We start from the raw sequence: 22,594 nt of genomic DNA on the forward strand, positions 1-22,594 counted from the left end.
CAGCTACAGATTTGTCAAAACTGCAGCACTATCAGAACCTTTCCCACACAGATTTTAACCCATAAAGACCCACATTTGCTACTTTTGTGGCCGTTCCCAAATTAACAGTCCTCTCTATTTAACCTTTCTGAAGAGATTTATCACCATTTATTCTAATATTATCCTCTGTATTTTCCACTTTTTCAGTTTACTGATCATATAGATGTTCATACAAACTCAGGTGAAAGTTGAGGATTATTATGTCAGAAATAGAGAAAACTGAAGAAAAAGTGACTTTTTCCAGCAAATATATCAATAACTGAACATAAAAACAAGTGTCTCCATCCACTGTCATTTATCAGACTCCATGGGTTTTACTGGTGAATCAATGTTTTTGTTTCCACGTTCACTACGGAGACTGAACGTCCAAATGGGTCATATCTGATGACCATGAAAAGATGACAAACTGCATTTTACACCAATTATTTACATGGATTGATATTAATGGATCAACAGGTATTAAACGTTTTAGATTAGTAGATGGTTTTGGTCGATGTTGGATGTTTGGGTCTTTATGGGTTAAATAATTTTTTTCTGCACGTGCATGTAACAACCACATAATCATCAAGGGCATGACACAAACCTAGCAACACAAGTAATAAAAAAAATGAATGGATCCAGTTTTGCAAGAAGCATTCATTTTGTAAATGTCAGACAGAAAGGGACCATTTATTTCACAAAGGGCTATTCATCCATTTCTCCCTGAGCGGCAAATAGGAGGCATCAGGGACTGTGGGGACTGGGAGACTGTTTGCCGTAGCTAGCGGCCGCACTCTGAAAGTCATTCATCAGAACCATTTCCCCCTTCCCAAACTCTCTCCAGCCCAGCTGTCATGATGCTGCCTAGATGAATTAGCTGTGTCATCCTGTGTTTCCCTGTGTAGTCGGCTACTCTTACTGCCCCTTGGGTTGTAAATATAAACCTGCTTCGTGCAATGCTACTTACTTATACTGTATGACTCCAACATCCATTTTCAGATTAGCATTGATGGATTACAGGTCACTGTACATGTTGCTGCAGCTGACATAAAAAGTGGTTTTTGAGGCTCTAGTATTCAGAAGACATCGACAGAGCTTCAGGTATTTTTTCCCCAAATGTTCTCAGTTTTTTCACAGTATTTAAACATCATTTTTGAAGTATAATATTAGGTTACTGTAGCTTATTAATTTGAAGAGCTTTCATGGCAGAGATAGCAAAAGCCTCTGAAGGCACTTCTTTATGCACTAGATTTCAGACAGTTCAAAGGCTTCACACTGTGCCTAAAACAGCCATATAGACTCTCTAATGCACAACCAATGCGAAAATAGATCATCATGGACTTTTAGAGGTTTATAACAAATTAATTTTTACATCTACAATGGCTTATTTTTAACCATTAACATCTATAAAATGACCTGTTTCTATAAGAGTACATTTATATTTTATTTGACAATAAACCGAGAAAAATCCATAATAAAGAACCATAATTAACATTAATTAAATTTTCATCTGGAAAGTCAGCAAATCTTGTTGTTCCCTGTGACCTACTTGTATAATGATGTGGGGAAACTTTAAGATACGTGCTGGTAAGTCATTAAAAACAAGAATTTATTGTAAAAACTCAACATCAAGTGACATATATACATGAGATGATATTTATTTAATAAGGTTCAGATCCAAGTGTTACTGCATAACAGCACTGATTTATTTGTCAAACCCTGATGATGAAACATCACTGAAATCCTACTTTGAAACTCTTTCTTGAATAAATAAGATGTACGATTACAAAATGCGATTATTGAGATTCAGTCGCGGCTGCTCGTCTTTCAGAGACGCTCATTGTCGGCTTACATAAAAAAAAGTCAGGTTATATAAACATAAGTTCAGCCCTCCGTTCCTTTTTAAGAAAATGGTCAGTGACCTTATCGTACCCAGTAAACAAGAAAACGTTGAAATTATATTAAATTGAAACAAAGTACAATGGGTGTGTTTTATTTACAGTGCAAGAAATGAACAAGTAATTTCGTAGTGGTTTCTCTCTCGATTTCACAAGTAGAATGTGCGACGGTATTAAACTGAACTGTCAGTGAAGGAGTAGATCTCAAAATAGCGGTCAATCAAATGGGGTTCAGCCTTTCGACTGATCCTCCAATCAGCACATGGCAGCCCAGTGTCCAGCCCAGCCGAGCTCCGCCCACAGCTCCATTCCCCCCCAGAGACGCTGAGCGTCCAGGGGCGGGACAACATCATGGCATTTATCCAATTGCCATCCAGTTTTGAGGCAATGAAAAAAACTGTTCCACTCAGTCCCATTGAAGTGCATGGACACCGGGCGTCTACGGGCAAATGCATCGACCATAGATCGTATGAGAAAACAGCGCAACGGGAATGTATGAGAAGTGAACAACATTGAGTCGAGTCGAGTTAATTTGTGATAAAGCTGATTCTGAACGAACTCATCTTTTAGATGAACGTGTTCTAACACATTTGTAGTCAATGAAATGTCAACACAACCATACATATTTAACCACTTAATTTTCGTAATTTTAGGGGAAGCCGAGCTCCCCTTGCAGTCTATGAGAAATCGCCTCTGTTGAGATTAACTTAGCATCATTTCTCTTTTTAGCTTTATAGTTACAATCTCTAGTGGATTTATGATTTTGCAACACACAAATGCATTGAATGTGTCTGTTGTATACAGGTTTTGTGCTCGACGCTGCGTCAGAGCATAGAATTATCATAATACTGTGTCTTGTTGATTACAGTGCTTTAGTCAAATTTTAGGATTTAAAATTCAAGGACATGCGTTTGCTGCTCTCACAAAATGTGGCTCTTCATAACATTTTATAGAGTGCTGTTGACAGCGTCGCACAATATTCAGCTTTGTTTGACTGTTCCCCACCTGCCATCTGCTCACAAACGTGTCACGAGGCACGGAAAATACTGACATGGTGTTTAGTCGATTGAGAGGCTATTAGAGAAGTGGCCTTGGTGACATTTGTCCCTTACAGTCGATCATGTACACAATTATCCTCAAAATTGTATCTGTAAACCACCACCTGCTCCTCTGTCGGCCCCTGCACCTCCGGGGCCCCTGGCTGCTGCTGCTCACCACCTCCTCGTGCCTCCACAGTGTCTTTCAGCTTCTTCTTCTGCAGCGCCTGTTGCCGCCTCAGCCCCTCCATGTCTTTTTCCCTGGTGGATGCGTTGGCACCAAACGTTCCCAGCAGGAGACCGAGTACAGACGGCAACAACGAAGAGAAGCAGAGAGAATATGGAGATCACAGAAGGAGAGGAACAGGGAGAGCCAGGAGAGAAGTGAGGTGTGTGTGAGGAGGGCTGACTTTTAACAGAGAATACAGAAGAGAAGGAAAAAAGTCAGGAACACTTTATAATAAGTGCACACTATGAAGCATTACTTAAGCATTAACAAATACTGAATTCGTCATTTATAAAGCATATTTCTGACATGAATACTCATTAATATATGGTTTATCAGCACAGTTATAAATGTTTTACTCATCATTCGTAATCACTCATCATTCAATCATGCAGTTTGTTTGATAATCCCATGTGCTGTGTCTTTCCTTTGTTAGAATAACTGAGACTTTTGTGAGTCTTTAGGTATTGCCAACCTTTAAATCTCATTTGTAAGTGCTTTATATGGCATCGATAGTGCACACTTTAGATGAGCTCACACCATAAACTTAATTAATGAGTAGTAAGTGTTTTATAACTACCTGAAATAATGAATTCTTGTATTAATAACTGTTTATAAGACATCTATTGGAAAATAAATGTGTGAGTTAGAATAAAATACACACTGACATATTCACTTACTATTAGTACATGTCTGAATACTAAATGTTTAAATGGTGAATCCATAATTTATAAAGTATGAAAATACAATCATTAAGCACATTGTAGATGAGCTTATTAATGATGAGTAAGACATTTATAACTGTGCTGATAAACCATATATTAATGAGTATTCATGTCAGAAATATGCTTTATAAATGATGAATTCAGTATTTGTTCATGCTTAACTAATGCTTCATAGTGTGTACTTATTATAAAGTGTTACCAAAAAGTCTCAACTATAGCAAAGAGATAGGCACTGTACTGTATATATTAAAAATGAACAGAGGAGAAAGAGAGGTAATGGCAGAGGTAGAGTGAGTACAGCGAAGGAGATTAAAGAGATAGGTATAAGGAGGACAGCTGGGTGGAGTTGCTCAACGTAGCGTGTAGTTTGACACTACAGATGTCAAGGTCTGAGTTGGGCAGATCAACTGTGATCTGGACCCAGACTGACAGTTTGATGAACTGCCAAGTGTCTCAGCGCCCAGAGTGCTCACCAAGAAAGAGCATGCCCATCAGTAACACCCCAAAGGTTAGCCTCAGCCTCTCAGCAGCCATATACCACAAGATGTCACTGCCTTTTCTCATTACAAAAATTAAGTAGAAATGTCCTCAAAGAGCAAAGACCTAGACAGACAGACAGACACATGGATCTACGGACGGACAGACAGACTGTTAATAGCCTTAATGTCCATATGTATATATATATATATATATATATATATATATATATATATATATATATATATATATATATATATATATATATATATAGGCTGTTGTATTTTAACCCTTTCATGCATGAATTATGAGAACCTTAATCATGATTTTTCCCCCGTTTTTATTCCTCTTTAGGCATGAAAAAAACAAACAAACAATGCAATTGACAGCTTTTTATGAACCTATTTTTCATAGAGTTGCAAAAATGTCCACTCAAATTAATACGATGCGTTTAATTTTTGAAGCCAAGAAACATGTATTTACTGATATACTGTGAAACTATGACATAAAAACACTTTCAATGCTGCTAATCTGATGTTTTCTCATATTTAAACATACTCTAATACTAGTTATTACTCACTTCATGGAGATAATATACAAAAAAAGACCATTTTGTTAAAGAAAAAAAATGATAATTGGAGTCTATTAACAATCAGCGATTGATTTACACTCAAACATGTTATTGCAGATCAGGTTGATCAAGAACAGCACAGTTACATGATGCATATGTGTCCACTGTGTTGGCTGATATGGAACTAAAACAATTAAACCAATAAATATACAAAAGAACAGCTTTGAATAGCTGTCCACTGTAGTGACCACTATGCATGAAAGGGTTAAATGCCTTATCTTTATTTTAATATTAATATTCTTCTTAAATTTGTACTCTTACCTTATTCATGTTAGCACATTTCACCTTGGAATGTACAATTTTCTTTGGCAATATAAACTTTTTTTGTAAGGCCTTTTTTTATTGAATTGAATTAAATTGAATTGACAGTCGGTCAGTGCTATAATATTTTCGACAAACCTCATAGAAAAACACAGATTATAATTTGTGGTTTGTTTATCATTTAATAATGTTGTGGAACAAGAAAATAAGTGGATCTAACTTCTTCCACAAAGGAAGTAGTATTATTCTAATAAGTCTTTGAACATATTCTATTATTCTAAGTGCTCTTACTGAAATACACAGTATTTCTCATTCTCCTTCTCAGTAGGAGTGACTTTAAATTGTCATTATTACCTTCGCCAGGGAACGGTGGCAGTTATGTTTTCATCAGGGTTTGTTTGTTTGTCTGTTAGCAAGATAACTCAAAAAGATATGGACGGATTTGGATGAAATTTTCAGGAAATGTTGATACTGATGCGAGGAACAAATGATAAAATTTTGGTGGTGATCAGGGGGGACTGGGGGGGGGGGGGTTTTGTCTGTCTGTCTGTTAGCAAGATAGCTCAAAAAGTTATGGATGGATTTTGATGAAATTTACAGGAAATGTTGATATTAGCACAAAGAACAAATGATTAAATTTTGGTGGTGATCCAAAGGGGTGGGGTGGGGGTGGGGCTGATCTGCCTTGGCGGAGGTCTGTGCTCTCCGAGTGCTTTTCTAGTTCATGTGTCTTTTTAGTGAGATTAATCCTTTCATGCATAGTGGTCACTACTGTGGACAGTTATCGTATTTTCAAGGATTTAGTTGTTTCAGTTCCATATCAGCCAACACAGTGGAAGCTTATGCATCATCTCATACACTGCAATTCATCCCATTACTGTAACTTTGCTGTTCTTGATAAACCTGACCTGCACTAACATGTTTGAGTGTAAATCAGGCGGTTGTTATTGTTGGTAGACTGTCATTTACTTTTTTTTTTTTTTTGCATATAATCTCCATAAAGTGAGTATGTTAAAATGTGACAAAACATCAGAATAACAACATTTAAGAAATAATTTCATAGTTTTCGCACAGTGTATCAGTAAATACATGTTTCTTTGCGTCAAAAATTAAACGTGTGGTGTCCAGCTGAGTGGACATTTTTGCAACTTCATGAAAAATAGGTTGATAAGAATTTGTTTTTTTTTTCATTATTATTTTTTTTTAATGTATTTTTTACAATTTTTTAAATTATTTTTATTTTATTTTATTTTTTAAAATTTATTTTTCAGAAGAAAATTTTCAATCGCATTGTTTTTTTTCATGCCTGAAGAAGAATAAAAACACTCAGGAAAAAATTTTGATTAAGGTTCTCATAATTCGTGCATGAAAGGGTTAAGATAAATACTGTAGGAATTAAGTCAAGTAAAGTGTAGTGAATGTACATGACGTCTTAAATGTGATGTGTATCATTATTATTTGTTTAGCCGTCAGTGTTTCTGTTCTTCAGATCACTCTGAACATGTTGACTTGTTATTATCACATTGTAGACTCCAACATCCACTGATTTTTAAAGCTATTGTTGCTTTAGGTATCTTTTTTGTGGTGTGGACAGCCCTAATGTCTCTACTGTTCCAGCCTTTGGGCCTTTTTATGGACCTGTTTTGAAATCTAAGGGTTTCATCCTCAGCCCATGTCCTACCCTTCAACCCAGTTTCATGAAAGTCAGCGACAGTCCTGCCGACAAACAGACACTCCATTGTGATCAACCTTGAACCACCTTGGCAACGATACCTCTTAATGGCGTGCAAAGTTCTTCGCATGTCAGTTCTAAAGTTTATATGGTTAAAGTGTTTTTGTGAAGGAAAATACAGCATGCAGTTCAACCTAGCGTGTAATTCAACTTTTAGCATGCAGAGTGAGAGTAGAGCTCAGACACTGCATGCCAAAAGGTGTAATCTTTGCCAGCGTTTGAAAATGACTGATAAGATATGACATCAAGTGGCAGCTATTACATTTCTGTGCTTGTTGGTGCCTTTTCATTCATCTTCACTTGGCTTTTAAGCATTCACTGCTCTGCTTCGCTTGCCACACTGATTGAAATTGAAGTCCTCTTCTCATTTGCAGGAACTGTCAACACAAAAAAATCCCTCCCGAAAACAGCTATCTACTGATTACTCTCATTCACATTAGCTCTTAGCGATGAAGCAACTAACATACTGTGTTGTTTAATAGCCTGAGATGGGAATTCATGACATCAGTTTGAAACGGGTACTGACATTTGTGGACCGAAAATGTTTCCTTAATTGCATCCCTTTTTGTTTCGTTGTAGTACTGCCGGGAGGTTTAAGCTGAAAAGTGCCTCTATAAATTTGCTCCTGCAGCCTGTCAGTGTGTTGACAAAAGCCCCATCAGTTTTCTGTTAAACAGCTTTATGATTGGTTTCAATGATATCACAGAAAAAAGCTGATATTTTTCAGTAATAGTCAGTAATTCTGTAAGAGACACTGTCACTTATAATTTAAGCATGGCCCTCTACAATTATAGAAATGTCATATGTATTTATCGTTAATGCAGTGACCTTTGAATGTCTAAGCAGCTGGGCACTTTTATAGACTCAATGGAAGTACACACAGTACCGAAAAATCAATAGTCTTTTAGCTAAAGTCTGCAACTTTTGCCCAATACTAATCAAGGAGGCTGCTTTTTTATTGGATATCTTCTTTATTTTAGCTTATTTACTGTGATTGAATCGATAAAAGGTGTGTTTGAAGCAACGTCCCCCCCTAAATCCTCTCTTTAAATCAGATTGTTTTAATATCCAGTCAGTCGTACAGTTACTTGCTGGGGTATTAATCGTCTAAACCCATCTGCCCAGGGTTCCCTAACAAATATCCCTGTTTGCTTTCATAATGGGTTCATTAGTAAAACTCCTTAGCTGCACTTTTAGAGAAGGATACATTTGTTATTCTGTTGTTCTCACACTTGCGGTGGGATTGTGTTTCTCTGTCAAGCAAGTACATCATTATCCCTTCACCCAGACGGATTAGTTTGTTGCACAGAGCCTCCCTTCCGATATGTCTTTCTCTCTCTCTGTCTCTTGATGAGTTAGCGGAGGAAACAGGGATTGAACAAAATGCTGTTAAATGCCAAAAGTGTCAGGATTCATCTGCACTGAATTCAGATGTGACGCCCACTTCATTCACATATACTTCAAGTTACATACAATCTACATTTACCCACAGTGTTTGTGTTTACTTTCCTGATTTACCATTGGAAAACAAAAAAAGAAAAAAAAAGATTGTTCCTGTTTGTGTCGTACATCTTTCATCTCTTCCTCACAGGCGTTCAGTGTCCTGCATGGCACATAATACAGGGTGCGTTTAATCCGGTACATCTTTAGCGCAGTGACTCAAGTGGCATCTCAGTGACTGCCGTAATAAGCGCACAGTTGAGCAGCTATCCCATCATGACAGCCTCAGCGTTAAAACATGAGTAATCACTGAAGTAGAAGACCCGATTGCCCTCTGAGGAACATAATGACATGAGAATCTGTACACCCATCCGACAAATGAGAGTGAAGAACACGAGTTAGCAGGCTGCATCCTGTATGAACCCGGGAACGTGGTGTAGAGAGAAATTAAAGCCCTGTTAACAGCCTGGTCTTATCCACCAGGGTTTAAAGCAGTCCCTTAAAAACTCTAAAATCCAATAATCTGGAATGTTTTCTACATATACGTGATTTTGACAGGTCTTAAAAATGGATGGAATTACTAACTTAATACTACTTGTATAAAGTTGCAACTTTAAATGTGTTTTTTGGGAGGATTTTTATTTGTCCTGCATAGGTGAGCTGGGTCCCACCTGTAAAATCATCAAGGACAGAAAAGGACAAGACTTCTTAACCTGTTTAACCCTGACCATATTCTTAGGGGAAAAACGCCTAAAAAGACATACCCAAAGTAAATGAAGAATTCCTTCCCAATAATAAGGTTCATATGGATGTTCTTGGTGTCTATGGACATTTACAGACCTCACAGAATCTATTCCCGTTGTCTAAAATATTGTATCTATTACTATGCCTGAGTAAACTGTAACAAACTAAAAGAGAAATTGGAGTTTTTTATCCTGTTTTTTTTCGGCTGGATTGACGATGATATGCATAAATTAATTGTTCGTGTCGGAGATTTTTAATAACGTATATTTCACCCCACAAAGATTAAAAATCATGTTTGAACATTAAAGTTTGCACTAAAATACACTTTTGTTGTACTTTTATTAACATTAGGGTCTAAACTTTGAGCAAAAGGTGAAAAAAACATTCATTGTCCTAATTTATTATATTTTGATAGTAGATGAATATTAATATAATTTTTTCGGCCCGCGGGCGGGCTGATAGGGCTAAAGGGGTTATTAAATTAATTTAAGCAGTTTGGATTAAGAGATTACATTAAGAGACACTTCAGATGAAAAGTTAGGGGCCTGTTTGTGCTGATGTTTATCCCATAAAGACCCAAACAATCACTGCTGACCAAAATCATCTACTGACCTAAACTGTTTAATACCCGTTGATCCACTAATCCTATCAATACATGTAAATATTTGGTGTAAAATACAGTTTGTCATCTTTTCATTGTCATTACATATGACCCATTTGACCCAAACTACCCAGCCAAATGAGCAGACCCTCTCCTAATTAGGTCACAGGGTTGCTCTAAAGGGGTAGAAAGTGAGCTTGCTCAGATTGCTGCCACCTCCGGGCTGTCGGCAGCTGAGCTCAAGTCCTTGGCCTTACCACCTCCAAACACAAAAGTCAATTAATGTATATAATAAAAATCTAGAAAATTGGAGTGATAATAACAGTAGGAGAAAGAGAGGAGGAGAGGAGGAGAGGAGGGAGGGGGCAGGAGAGGAAGAAAAAGAAAAAGAAAGAAAAGGCTGTCACTACTATTGTATTTGGGATTACTGATTTTGCTGTTTTGATGTTTTTGTTTTTTTTTCTCCCTTTTTCCTTTTTCATTTCCTTTCTTTCTTTTTTTCCCTTAAGCTTCTTTGTATACTGTTATTTAAAACCCTTTACTGATTTCTCGCTTTTGTATACTCACATCTTTTGACCTTTTCACTTATTAGACTGTCAATTATGTTTTCATTCCCTCTTCTGTCTAGCTGAATATACCCAACTCGCAGAAAATAATCATAAATAATCACACATATATACACACACCTGTGAATAGCCCTCTGTTTGCACCCGTCTTTGTTTTGCTCTATGTCTGTGTCTAATGAACTTTTTTAGTCTGTTTGTTTTTGTTACCTCTGTCACAATATTTTTCTTGCAGTAATTTTTTTTTTAAAAAGATATGACCCACACTGTAACAAATTACTGTAAATAACAGTAAATTTTATACAGTATCATGTTGTTATTTGTAAATACAGTATAATGCTGTAAATAATGAGGTCTTTAAGGTGCAAATTTAAAACAGTAAGCTACTGCAAAATTTGACAGTATCATAGAGTATTTTCTTCATTTCCTCCACTGCTGTCCGCCCAGAACTGCTCTGAACAAAATCATCTGGTATCAAATCCCACCAGCTCATTTAGAAAAGATTCAATCCAACAAATGTTTACTATAGACTTGCTGCATCAAAGGTAAGTGGTTCATTTTCGAAGCAGAAGAAAAAAATAAAAAGAGAAAATAACTGAGGATGGCTATTTTCACCCATACTTAACCCCATACAGCACGGGAACGGAGCCACCTGATGCTTTTCTACCAACACTGCCATAACTCCATTCTGCTCCAGTTGTTCATTTATCAAGGTAATTGTGATTTTATCAACGTAACTATGGCATTTTGGGTTCATTAAACATTAAATTGCCTCCAGAAACTGTATTCACACTGGACGCAACTTGCACGGTATAACATGCGTGATAATACTGCTTAATATTTCGGGGTGTTAGCCGTATGTAGCAAACATGCAGCTCATTTAAGTTGAAGCATACTTGCTAGCTGCAAAGTGGACACCGTAACTAAACAGCGTCTCAATTTACATGGTTATATATAACAATGTCATCTTTTGTTTGAGCTTTTTCTAGCAATGTTCATGATTTTGTATTTTAAAATGTAATTTGAAATGTTAAAATCCTAGCATTTCGCTGTGTTATACTGTAAATATGACATTAAATACGTCTGACAGTAATATATTGTTTCTTGGAATACAGTAGTTACTGTAAAATGCAGCAACTGTGGCTAACAGTATTTCACTGTAAAAGGTACATTATGTACAGCCCAGTACCGTAATACTTTTTACAGTAAGAAACTGTAGTTGTAGATTACAGTAGAGGTACTGTAGAATAACAGTAACATGCTGGCAACTCTAGCTGCCAGTATTTTACTGTTATTTAACGGTAAAATTTGTTACAGTGCATTTGGACGTTCAGATGCTCCATAGTGAACGTGGAAACACCATCATCTTCTACAACATTGGTTCACCAGTAAAACCCATGGAGTTGGATCAATGACAGTGAATGGAGATACTTGGTTTATGTTCAGTTAATGGTATATTTTTCAGAAAAAGTCCCTTTTTCTTCAGTTTTCTCTGTTTTTGATGTAATAACCATCAACTGAGCTTTTATCAACAATAATATGATCAATAAATAAAATATAGGAAAATACATGATTTTCACTGAAAAAATGCAAAATACAGAGGATAATATTATCATAAATGCTGATAAATTACTTAAGAAAGGTTCAATACAGAGAAAATTTCATTTGGAAACTACCATAAAAGTAGCACTGGGTGTTTATGGGTTAACCAAAGTCGAAATCAAACTAACAAAAGTAACCAGTTGGACATGAAATAGATCTTAAATTATACTCATAATGATGTAGGGGGAAAAAAGTCTCATAGTAAGTTTTTGTAAACCTGCTAAAACCCTGATCCACAATCCTTGACCTTAAAGTATGGTCAAGAATATTATAGTTTATACACACCGTAAAGCTACCATCAGTTACCAGTCTATATTTCACCCTCCAACAGTGTAGATTATAACATTCAACATTTTATTAGCCTAAGTTTACCCTCAGAGACCTAAACAGCCAAAAGCATCTACTGATCTAAAATGTTTAATAACTTCTGAATCACTAGTACTTTCAATATATTGAAATATTGCAGGTAAAATGTAGTTTCTCTTTTTAGTGTCATCAGATATGACCCATTTGTGCATTCAAAGGCTTCATAGTAAACATGGAAATACTGTTACTCTCTTTTCATTAATGATGTTAATTCCCTTTTATAGAAAAAAGATGTCAGTAAAGTTAAAAGAAAAAAAAATACTGTCACCTTCTGCAACATTGATTCATCAGTAAAACCCATGGAGTTTGACAAATGACAGCTGATGTAGATGCTTGTATTTACCTTTAGCTAATGATATAGTATTTAGCTGAAATGTCCTTTTTTGTCAATTTTCTCTGTTTTGATATAATAACTTTTGAATTAACTCTGAGCTTTGATGGATAAATTAAGTATAAAAAAAAGGATACCTGATTTTCACAGAAAAATGTACAGGATAAAATAATAAATATGAACATACCACTTAAGACAAATTAAATGTAGAGGAAAGTTACCACCAAAAAGTTCTAGGTCTTCAAGGGCAAGAAAATATGCCGAGAAAATCTGTAGACAGGAGCATATGTGGTCACATGATCATCATATGGATTTGAAACTATTTGAATTCATGTGATTTAGTTAAATGTTGAATGTATGTTAATGGTAAAGCGACTTTTCTACACCAGTTACAACAGTGTACACCACTACTTTAGTGAAACAGACACTGCTCTGTAAACCACGTTCTCTTCAGGTTTATGATCACAGATGTCCAATTCCATTCCACGTTGACTTTGTTCTGGGCCAACAGAGGGTACGCACTGGCATACAGAATCCCTCTCAGCCAGTACTGAGTGGCACAACAGGCTACAAGTCGGCTGCATTTAGAACAGGATTATCTGCTTAAATTAAAGTCACCTTAGACTTTTTTTTCTACATTAAACAAACTGTGTTCTGAAAAATACACAAACCCATCCCCTTCACTATCCACTGTTTATTTTAAAACCTAAATCCAGTGGGAATTACAGGCAGTTGTTGGCATGAATAAAGCCCTCTACACCCGACCCTGGTGAACTACATGGTTTGTCCAGCTACTGCTCAGGGGGAGGAATGAGTCATCCACTAAATGGAGAGTTGGTGGTTCAATGCTGACAACATGCTGGAGTGTCCTTGAGCAAGACACTGAACTTAAAGTTGCTTCCATTGACTGTTGCACCTGTTTGTGAATATGTATGTGTTTGCATGTGCGAGTGAGTGAATGTGACATATTATAAAGCACAGTAGGTACCATCAACTTAGAAAATCGCAGCAGAAATACAAGTCCATGTAGAGTTGAAACACAATCAACTGGAAACATTACACCATTATTTTGAGGCAAAAAGTCTGTCTGGACTGCCGTTATTATGGTTAACGAAAACTAACGAAATGACGAAAACTAGAATTAAAAAAACATTTTTGTTAACTGAAATAAATAAAAACTATAATTAAAAGAAAAAAACGATAAGTAACTGAAACTGTATTGTGTGTTTACAAAACTAACTAAAACGTATAAAAATTATGGATAAAAGTCCCGTCGTTTTTGTCTTTGTAAATGTCGGATTAATACAAAATTGATTTATTTCGCTCTAGCAGTTTTAGCTAGCAGCACCATATGACACTTCACGGTCCATCACTTGGGGTCACTTGTCTTGTAGAGTCGTCTTCTGGTTCCCACTCTACCTGGAAACATGGAGACTAAAGTTGGGAGAAAGCAGCAGAGTCCTGTTTGGGATTTATTTGAATACGACGGCGAAGAAGATAAAAGATACGACACAACTAAAACTAATACTAAAACTAAAACTAAACTAAACTTAAGCATTTTTAAAAAATGAAAACTAATTAAAACTATCAAACCTGCTCTAAAAACGAATTAAAACTAACTGAATTAGAGAGAAAAAAGTCAAAACTAAATAAAACTAAACTATAATGAAAAATCCCAAACTATTAGAACCTTGGTCTGGACATGCTGATGTTAATTACTATGTAAGCATTTTGTCCGATAGCTGTTAGCTCCAGTAAGCTAATGTTTGTTTACTACAGGCTTTTAACTTCCTGGTGTTAAATTACTATAACTAATGTAACTATACCACTACTGGTGCCAACATATGACTGGGGGATAAAAAAAAAAATACTGTGCAGTGTTAACCATCATCTTAGCCTAATGATATTGTTACAGTCCTCATCAAAATGTGTTATGTTCATAAAATAAAGGTCATGGCAAACATGCTTTAAACTAACATTATGCCATGATTTTTATCTCACACACATCTATATAATAATGCGCGTTCTGTGTCTGTCCGATGTCCTCTCAGTGTGTGATCGATGTTGCAGCACAGGAGGGCAAACGGGTACAATGCTGCTGTTGCACCACGGGAGGGCGCTATCGTACAATGGCACCATGGGTACAATGCCGCTAGTATATATAATGTGGGTAGACATAATAGTCACCGTGTCCATCTGTCTGTGATGTTTCTAGAGAAAAACTGAAAAACCGTGCAACAAGACTTATTTAAGGCATCAGATTCTGACATTAGCCGATTCCTCTGCTGTCAGTGACTTGAGTCAATAGCCACTTTTACTAGATCTTGGAAAAAAAAAATGAGAATGTGATCCCACCTTTTTGCCACCGTTGACCAATTTACCCAGCCAAGCCAAAGAAGTAACAGAGGTAAGACAGGCTGGACTTTTACAGAGTGGACCTGTGTTCCTTAATCAAAGGGGCAGTGACACAGCACAGCGTATAGTGTGACGTATAACTTGCGTGTTGGAAATACCCCGAGCATAGCGGCGTTGCGAACCTCTCCAGAGTTGGCCCGTCTTTCACTGTTCCACAACGGCTCGTGGGTCTCAGTGTCTCCCCAGTTTGACATCTTTCTGGTCACGTTGATATGTTTGTTTACTGTATACAGCCGGTGCTCATTTTACAATCCCCCCAGTGCAGTGGTCGCACACGCAATACGTCATTAAAACATCCCACCCTGGTTGCGGAACCAGAGGTGTTCCTTTTATATAGCGTTCTGGAATCATGATCCCACCTTTATCACGGCTCTGTTACCACCTCCAGAGGCGTTACAAACCCGCGATAAAGGTGGGACCAAATGATCCACCATTTTGTTTACACAGACGTTCCTGAATAAAGGCGAAATATTCCCATAATAGAAGTGCTGTGTAAAACTAAGCAAAGAATAGAAATAAGTGCCACTTGTCAAATTGGTTGGGGGGGGTCCATTTTCTGATGACACTTAATGTCAGATAAGGTTTAAGATGAAAGTAGGAATGTAAATGTATTGGCTAAACAGTGTCACTAGTACTTTCTCGTTGCTACCAGTAAGCTGTCATACTGATGTAAAGTTAATTTAGTACTTGGTGGACCAAAAAGACTTGTTTCTACATAATCACATGCTGTCCATTTCAGATGGTTTAGATTTTTTTTTGTGTTTTTTTTCCCCTGAATTCAATTTCTTCTATCCTACTGAGTGTCTAACACTGATAGTAGGACAGATGGTGTTTCTGCTGCTCAGTGACTGGAACTGCAGTGACTTCCACCACTTTGTTTATACCTACTATAGGCGTATCATAGGCTCATCATTATTCTATATTTCAAGCAACAAGCTTTTCCTTTTGTTTCAGTGACAAAATGACTGCAGATGAATAAACAGTTGCATATGATCATGAATATCACCAAACAGATCCGCACACTGTAAACCCGGACTTTGTATTTACTAAAAGGCCTTAATTACAATGTACTTAAATGATTTCAGTTTTATTACATTACTATAAAATGTTAAGTATATTCTACTAATTTGTAGACATAGTCAGAAGTACAAAAAGAGTTTAAGTTGAATGGATTTAAATCACTAAGTTTTTAGTCATGACCACACCTTTTTTTTTAATCTCTGCATTGCATTGTGGGTATTGGGCATGTTGTTGAAAATGTGTTATTTTTCTGTGCAGGGGTTCAACGGGGTGGTGGTGTTAGTGTTAATTTTGACTTAATGTGTGTATGGCAATGTTTATTAGCCTTTTTGTGTTTGTTTTTGTATTTTTGTAGAGCTGCACCATGAGTGAGAGCCATAGGCCCAACAATGGCTTTCCTGTTCATCCAAATTTGTTCATGTGCAGCGTAAATCTTTATGCTTTACCAAATTAAAAGCACTACCTGTGCTGGTAAATTTAACTAAGCTAACTTAAATTCCATCCATGTTACAATATATTAAGTTTAATAGTTATGCAAAGAAATTTATATTGCACAAGATTTTAATTTAAATCAACTTAGAATTGAGTATAATGAACTGATGATATTAAGCTACAGATTATACAAAGCAATTGACATTGAAACAAATTTTAAGTTAAATTAACTTGGCATTTAGTGTGTTGTACTTAAAACAGCAATTCTATTCAAATCAAACATTTAAGTTTAATACACTCAAGTTTTCATTGCTCATTACTTAATTTTTTTAAGGCAACGGGTTTAGAGTTACATTACTTAAAAATTTTGATGTAATCAGAGTCAACTATTTTTCTGAGTTAAATTCACTTATTGGGGTTTACAGTGCATGTAGCAGTTATCCCTTAGACTACAGAAGCAGTATCTGTCACATTCCACGAAGCTTCAGTTTTCTGTTTACCTCCAAATGCAGTGATGAGATCATCTCCCCAAACTGTTCGCTTGCCTGGGACCCGTCTTAGTGGTAAATATTAAAGCTTCCTCCTGCCCTGTCAGACCTTTTCATATTGCTGAGCTCAGAGTTCTTAATTTTTCCTCAGGAAGAAAAGTTTTGTTCTAAACTTTTGGAAACACCAAAGATTTAATGAAGCTGAATTAAAGTTGAATTATCCTCTTAGCACAAGAAAGATCTGAATGAAAAATGGACCTCTCATTCAAACTTTTGTTCTTTCTTTTCTTGCCTTTTTCGCACCATTTCTTTTCCACCACCTCTCTTGCGGTGACACATTGTTAGAGCCATATTCACACACTTGTGAACTTGCCGTTGAACACACTGCGCAAGAAAGTAAGAGTGGAGAGTGAAAATCAGTCCTGCATGGCATTCAGCTTTACTCTGGATTTGAACACTGTGTGATGATGCCCAACCAAGCATGAACCAGCACTTAACCAACACCCCCCTCGACAGGGAGAGAGAGAGAGAGGGAGGAGTGGCATTCACAAAACGCTTTGTCAATGGTTCAAGCCTCTGTCGCCGCTCTGGAACAGGTTTCTTCATCACAGCCAAAGTGGGGTAACACAGGGTCAAAAAACCCATTAAATCTAAGGACTCTGGGACATGCAACATGGTTTGCATTCATTTATCAGCAGCATCTTGACCTTTTTTTTTGTTTTACCCCCTCAACATTTCACATCTCTCACTGAACACATCAGGGAATTGACAGGTGAGAATGCCAGCCTTTGAGCACACACCTGAAATGTTAAGCACTAAACAGACTTCCGTTGTGGTTTTGGATTAGTGATATTTGAAATTCAACTGGTGGTACCGTAATGAAAGGGAGGATACAGCCCACAGCAGTACCGTCTATGATACAGTGTGGAATTTTTATGAACACAAACTGTGAGCCAGGAGATTACCATGCACGTGTGTGTGTGTGTGTGTGTGTGTGTGTGTGTGTGTGTGTGTGTGTGTGTGTGTGTGTGTGTGCCTTTAGGAGTGTGTTCAACAGACTTGAGAAGGAAGACAAATGGTCTGTAGCTACTGAAGGCAATGGTTTCTGCACTGAGGGAATCCTGAAGAAAGAGGAGGGGGTCGTATGTGTGTCTTTGTACACTTTTGTGCACAAATAATGGTTTTAACCCCCAAAGACCTAAATGGCCACCAAGGCATCTACTAATCTATAATGTTTAATAACTTTTGAACCATTAATCCTATCAACACACTTAAATTCAGGTAAAATGCAGTTTCTCAAGTTTTCAGCAGCATCAGATGTATGTATTTTTGGATGTTCAGGTTATTTTCTACAAAATGGATTCACCAATAAAAACCTATGTAGTTTAACAAATGGCAGGGGTTGTAGGTGCTACAGTTAATGATATATTTTGCTGGAAAATTCTGTTTTTTCTTCAGTTTTCTCTGTTTTGCCTTAATAACCTCTGAATTTACTCTAAGAAGAATATAGGAAAATACCAAATCCTCACAGAAAAATGCAATATGTAGAGGATAATATTAGAACAACTGCTGATCAATTACTTAAGAAAGTTGTTTTTTTTTTTTTTTTAGTTTAGTTTATTTCAGACACAAATAGAATTCAAAACTAGGCCAAAAAAACAAAACAAGATTTAAAAAAAAAAAAAAAAAATGAAAATGGCACAACTGTTGTCCCTGAAAGGGAGTAGGAAGAAGCCACTGCTTATCTAGTCCTACCCCCCATTAAGGTAAAGGTTAAATGTAGAGAAAAAAATAAAAATAGCTATAGGTCTTCAACAGTTAAACCATCATTTGCTGGCACATTATGGATTTGCCAGGACATTTGTACTCATCCTCATAACTTGAAATGTCTTCTTATTTCAGGTTAAATATCAGTTTTGGGATTATGGTTAGAATTACAGATGAAACAATTAATTGATTAACTGACTCAAATCAATTAAAACAAATATTTGATACAGTTTTCCTGAATCAAAGCTTTGTTTCCTTGCTTTTAGTTTCCTAATTTTATCTTATATATATTTATCTATATCTATATGTGTGTGTGTGTGTGTGTGTGTTATTGTCATTTCTATATAGATTTGCTTTTACTTTTCTACTTTTTGTGTCTGTTTCAGCTTTTCTTGAATAAAAGGTACGTTCTTTGACATTTTCAGACATGCCTGACATATTTCAGACATTTTTGTCGCCTATTCAAATAATTGTTTAGTCGAATCCAAGAAAATAATCAATATAGTAATAGATTATAAGAAGTAATTGATAACTTCAGCTCTAGTTGGAATCCTTCATTTGTTTTGAATGAACATTTTAGGGCTGGGGGGTATGAGGGTGTGTGTTCTCACAAAGATACAGAGGCAATAGGTATAGGACACAGAAGGAACGTGTAATTCCAATCTGACTGTGATTTGAACTCCATCCATTGTCTCTGGGGCATTTCTTCAGTTTTTCAGGGCTAAGTGTGTCTAATTGTGATGGAATAATTGCTTAAATGTCTTCTTATTTTTGGTTAAATGTTAGTTTTAGGGTTATGTTTATAATTAGAGCTGAAACAATTAATTGATTAACTGGCTCAAATCAATTAAAACAAATATTTGATAGAATTTTCCTGAATCAAAACTTTGTTTCCTTATTTTTACCTCCGCCAAGGAGGTTATGTTTTTGCCAGGGTTTGTTTGTTTGTTTGTTTTTTGTTTGTTTGTCTGTTTGTTTGTTTGTCTGTTTGTCTGTCCATTAGTGTGCAACATAACTCAAAAAGTTATGGACAGATTTTGATGAAATTTTCAGGGTTTGTTGGAAATGGGATAAGGAAGAAATGATTAAATTTTGGTGGTGATCGGGGGTGGGGGGGCCCACGGGGGGGGCGCAGACCACAAAATTTCATCAAAATCTGTCCATAACTTTTTGAGTTATGTTGCACACTAACGGACAGACAGACAGACAGACAGACAAACAAACAAACCCTGGCAAAAACATAACCTCCTTGGCGTGGGGGGGCCCACGGGGGGGGGGGGGGGGGGCACTGATCAGCCTTGGCGGAGGTCTGCGCTCTCCGAGTGCTTCTAGTTGCATTTTGTTTCCTAATTTTAGCCTATATATATTTATCTATATCTGTGTGTGTGTGTGTGTGTGTGTGTGTGTGTGTGTGTGTGTGTTATTGTTGTCATTTCTATATAGATTTGCTATTACTTTTATACTTTTTGTATCTGTCTTAGCTTTTTTTTTTCTTTTTTTTAAATAAAGGATACGTTCTTTGACATTTTCGCCTATTCAAATAATTGATAGAGTAATACATTATAAAAAGTAATTGATAGCTTCAGTTCTAGTTGGAATCCTTCATTTGTTTTGAATGAACATTTTAGGGCTGGGGGGTATAAGGGTGTGTGTTCTCACAACGATACAGAGGCAAGATGTGCGCATGAGAGAGAGGTGTGGGGGGGGGGCGCGTTTGCGTGCGTTTTATAGAAGAAGTGCGGGTGGAGGCGGACATGAAAAAGTCAGACTCCACAGGAGGGAGGACACAGAAGGAACGTGTAATTACAATCTGACTGTGATTTGAACTCCATCCATTGTCTGTGGGGCATTTCTTCAGTTTTTCAGGACTAAGTGCGTCTAATTCTGATGGAATAATCCCTCCTGTTGCGCACTGAATCATCCTTCAGAACTCACCGTACCTCCTGGACCAGCTCACAGACCGCTGTGTGACCGACACAAGCCCCCTCTGTGCCGTCACCACAGGCTGCCGCTGCTGCGCGCGGAGAGGACCGAGAGGAGCCGCGTGCGCTGCTCTCTCTCTCTCTCTCTCTCTCTCTCTCTCTCTCTCTCTCTCTCTCTCTCTTTCTGTCTCGCGCTCTCTCTTTCTCCAAAGTGTGTCCAACAGCAGCTCCATCTGAGAGCGCGAGGGCTTAGAGTTTAGGCTCAGACTCTGGGAACACACCGGGGAAGCCGATGTTGGACGCACGCATTCCTCCAAAATGTGCCAGTGCGACTCCTCTGGATCCAAACCGAGAGCGGCTTCCTTCACCGAAGCCGGGAAGCTCTTCTTAAAACACACCACCTTACATGGCTTAAGGCACATCTTCCTCAGTGGCTCGTACCCCCGGAGGGTCGCGTGGCTGCTGGCTTTCCTGGCGGCTCTGGCTCTGCTCTTCACCTGGTCCTCCAACCGGGTCCGGTACCTACTGTCCTCTCCGGTCTACACCAAGGCGCACATGGTGTACGCCAAGCGGCTGGTGTTCCCCGCCGTCACCATCTGTAACCAGAACCTCCTCCTCCCGCGGCGCATGAAGAAGACGGACATATTCAGCGCGGGCAGATGGCTGGGACTTCTGGGGCGGAACTGGCAGGTGTCCCCGGCCGCCAGAGAGGCACTCACTCCTCTACGGGACCAGAGCGGAGGGACAGACCCCCCTTGGTCCCCGCTGTCACGGATTTTGGACTTTAACCACTTTCTCCCTCCTCCGCGGGAGTCCCAGCCGTCCATGCGGCAGCTGCTGGACCGGCTGGGACACCAGCTGGAGGAGATGCTGCTCTACTGTCGGTACCAGGGGGAGCTGTGTGGGCCGAGGAATTTCAGCACCGTGAGTGTGTTAGTGGCCAGAGTTCATGGCTTTGTTTTGACTCCCCTCCCTCACTCACTCCCTCACTCCTTCCCCCTCCCCTCCCTCTGCTGTCCTTCGTCTTAACAGGTTGATGCAGCTTTTTGAGGTGCACAGAAGCATCATTTTCATTTGTTAAGCTGAGGCAGAGGCTGAGCTCTTAGTAATTGTCTGTCAGTATCCTTTACATATGGTGTGAGTTGATATAAAGTGACTGCGTAATTAATTTGCTTTGAACCCATGGAATCACCAAGCTGTGCACAATGCGCATTTCTCTGCACTGTTGCTTGCCAGTGTATTTAAACTCTCTCTGAACCTCCTCAACTGCGCCATATAAATGCCAGTGTAATATTTCTGACTCAAACTCTGCTGCACTCAGTTAGTTTAAGGATCTTTTCTTACTTTATTACACCTCACTTTACAATGTGTCTTCATAATGCTGCCATTTCCTCGAACTTCATTGTCGTGTATTATATATTTAGAGCTTAACAGACTAATGAGCCAAAACCATCTTTTATCCATTCTCTTCATCCCTTTGCTACTATTTATCAAAAGAGAGAATTGTAATTCCACCCCCTACCTTTTCATACTAAACATCTGATTTAACCCTTTCATACATGAATTATGAGAACCTTAATGGGTCAAAACACAGTGATGTCCCATCAAAGAGCGAACTTTAATTGATTGCCATTCCAACATTTATTTCAATATAAAGTAGCTCTTTGTTTTGGATGATCCCTTATGGTCCAACTAAAGCAAAAAATAATTTAAAAGTAAAAATGTGGGCCCAATTGTCTCTAAAATGTCCCATCAGAGAGATTCTGATTACCGTTTTTTGACCCTAATCAAGATATTTTCTCCGAGTGTGTTTATTCCTCTTTATGTGATTGAAAAAAATGTTTTGAACCTATTTTTCATGGAGTTGCAAAAATATCCACTCAGCTGGACTCATGCAT

At 37.8% G+C, this 22,594-nt stretch overlaps 1 protein-coding gene across 3 annotated transcripts in view; it reads left to right on the forward strand.

Annotated features, from left to right (window-relative positions):
* asic1b (acid-sensing (proton-gated) ion channel 1b) overlaps nucleotides 1-22,594 on the forward strand; it is a 335,432-nt gene that overhangs the window by 252,051 nt on the left and 60,787 nt on the right. The window contains exon 1 of one of the 3 annotated variants that reach the window (XM_030134868.1): nucleotides 20,902-21,620. The exons of the other annotated variants lie outside the window; for them this stretch is intronic. Coding sequence (XP_029990728.1) covers nucleotides 21,015-21,620 — 606 coding nt within the window. The 5' untranslated portion in view covers nucleotides 20,902-21,014. Of the gene's footprint in view, nucleotides 1-20,901; nucleotides 21,621-22,594 lie in introns of those variants that run through there. 3 annotated transcript variants of the gene reach the window in all.

The sequence above is a fragment of the Sphaeramia orbicularis genome, chromosome 5 (assembly GCF_902148855.1).
Source record: "Sphaeramia orbicularis chromosome 5, fSphaOr1.1, whole genome shotgun sequence".
Classification (NCBI taxonomy): Eukaryota; Metazoa; Chordata; class Actinopteri; order Kurtiformes; family Apogonidae; genus Sphaeramia; species Sphaeramia orbicularis.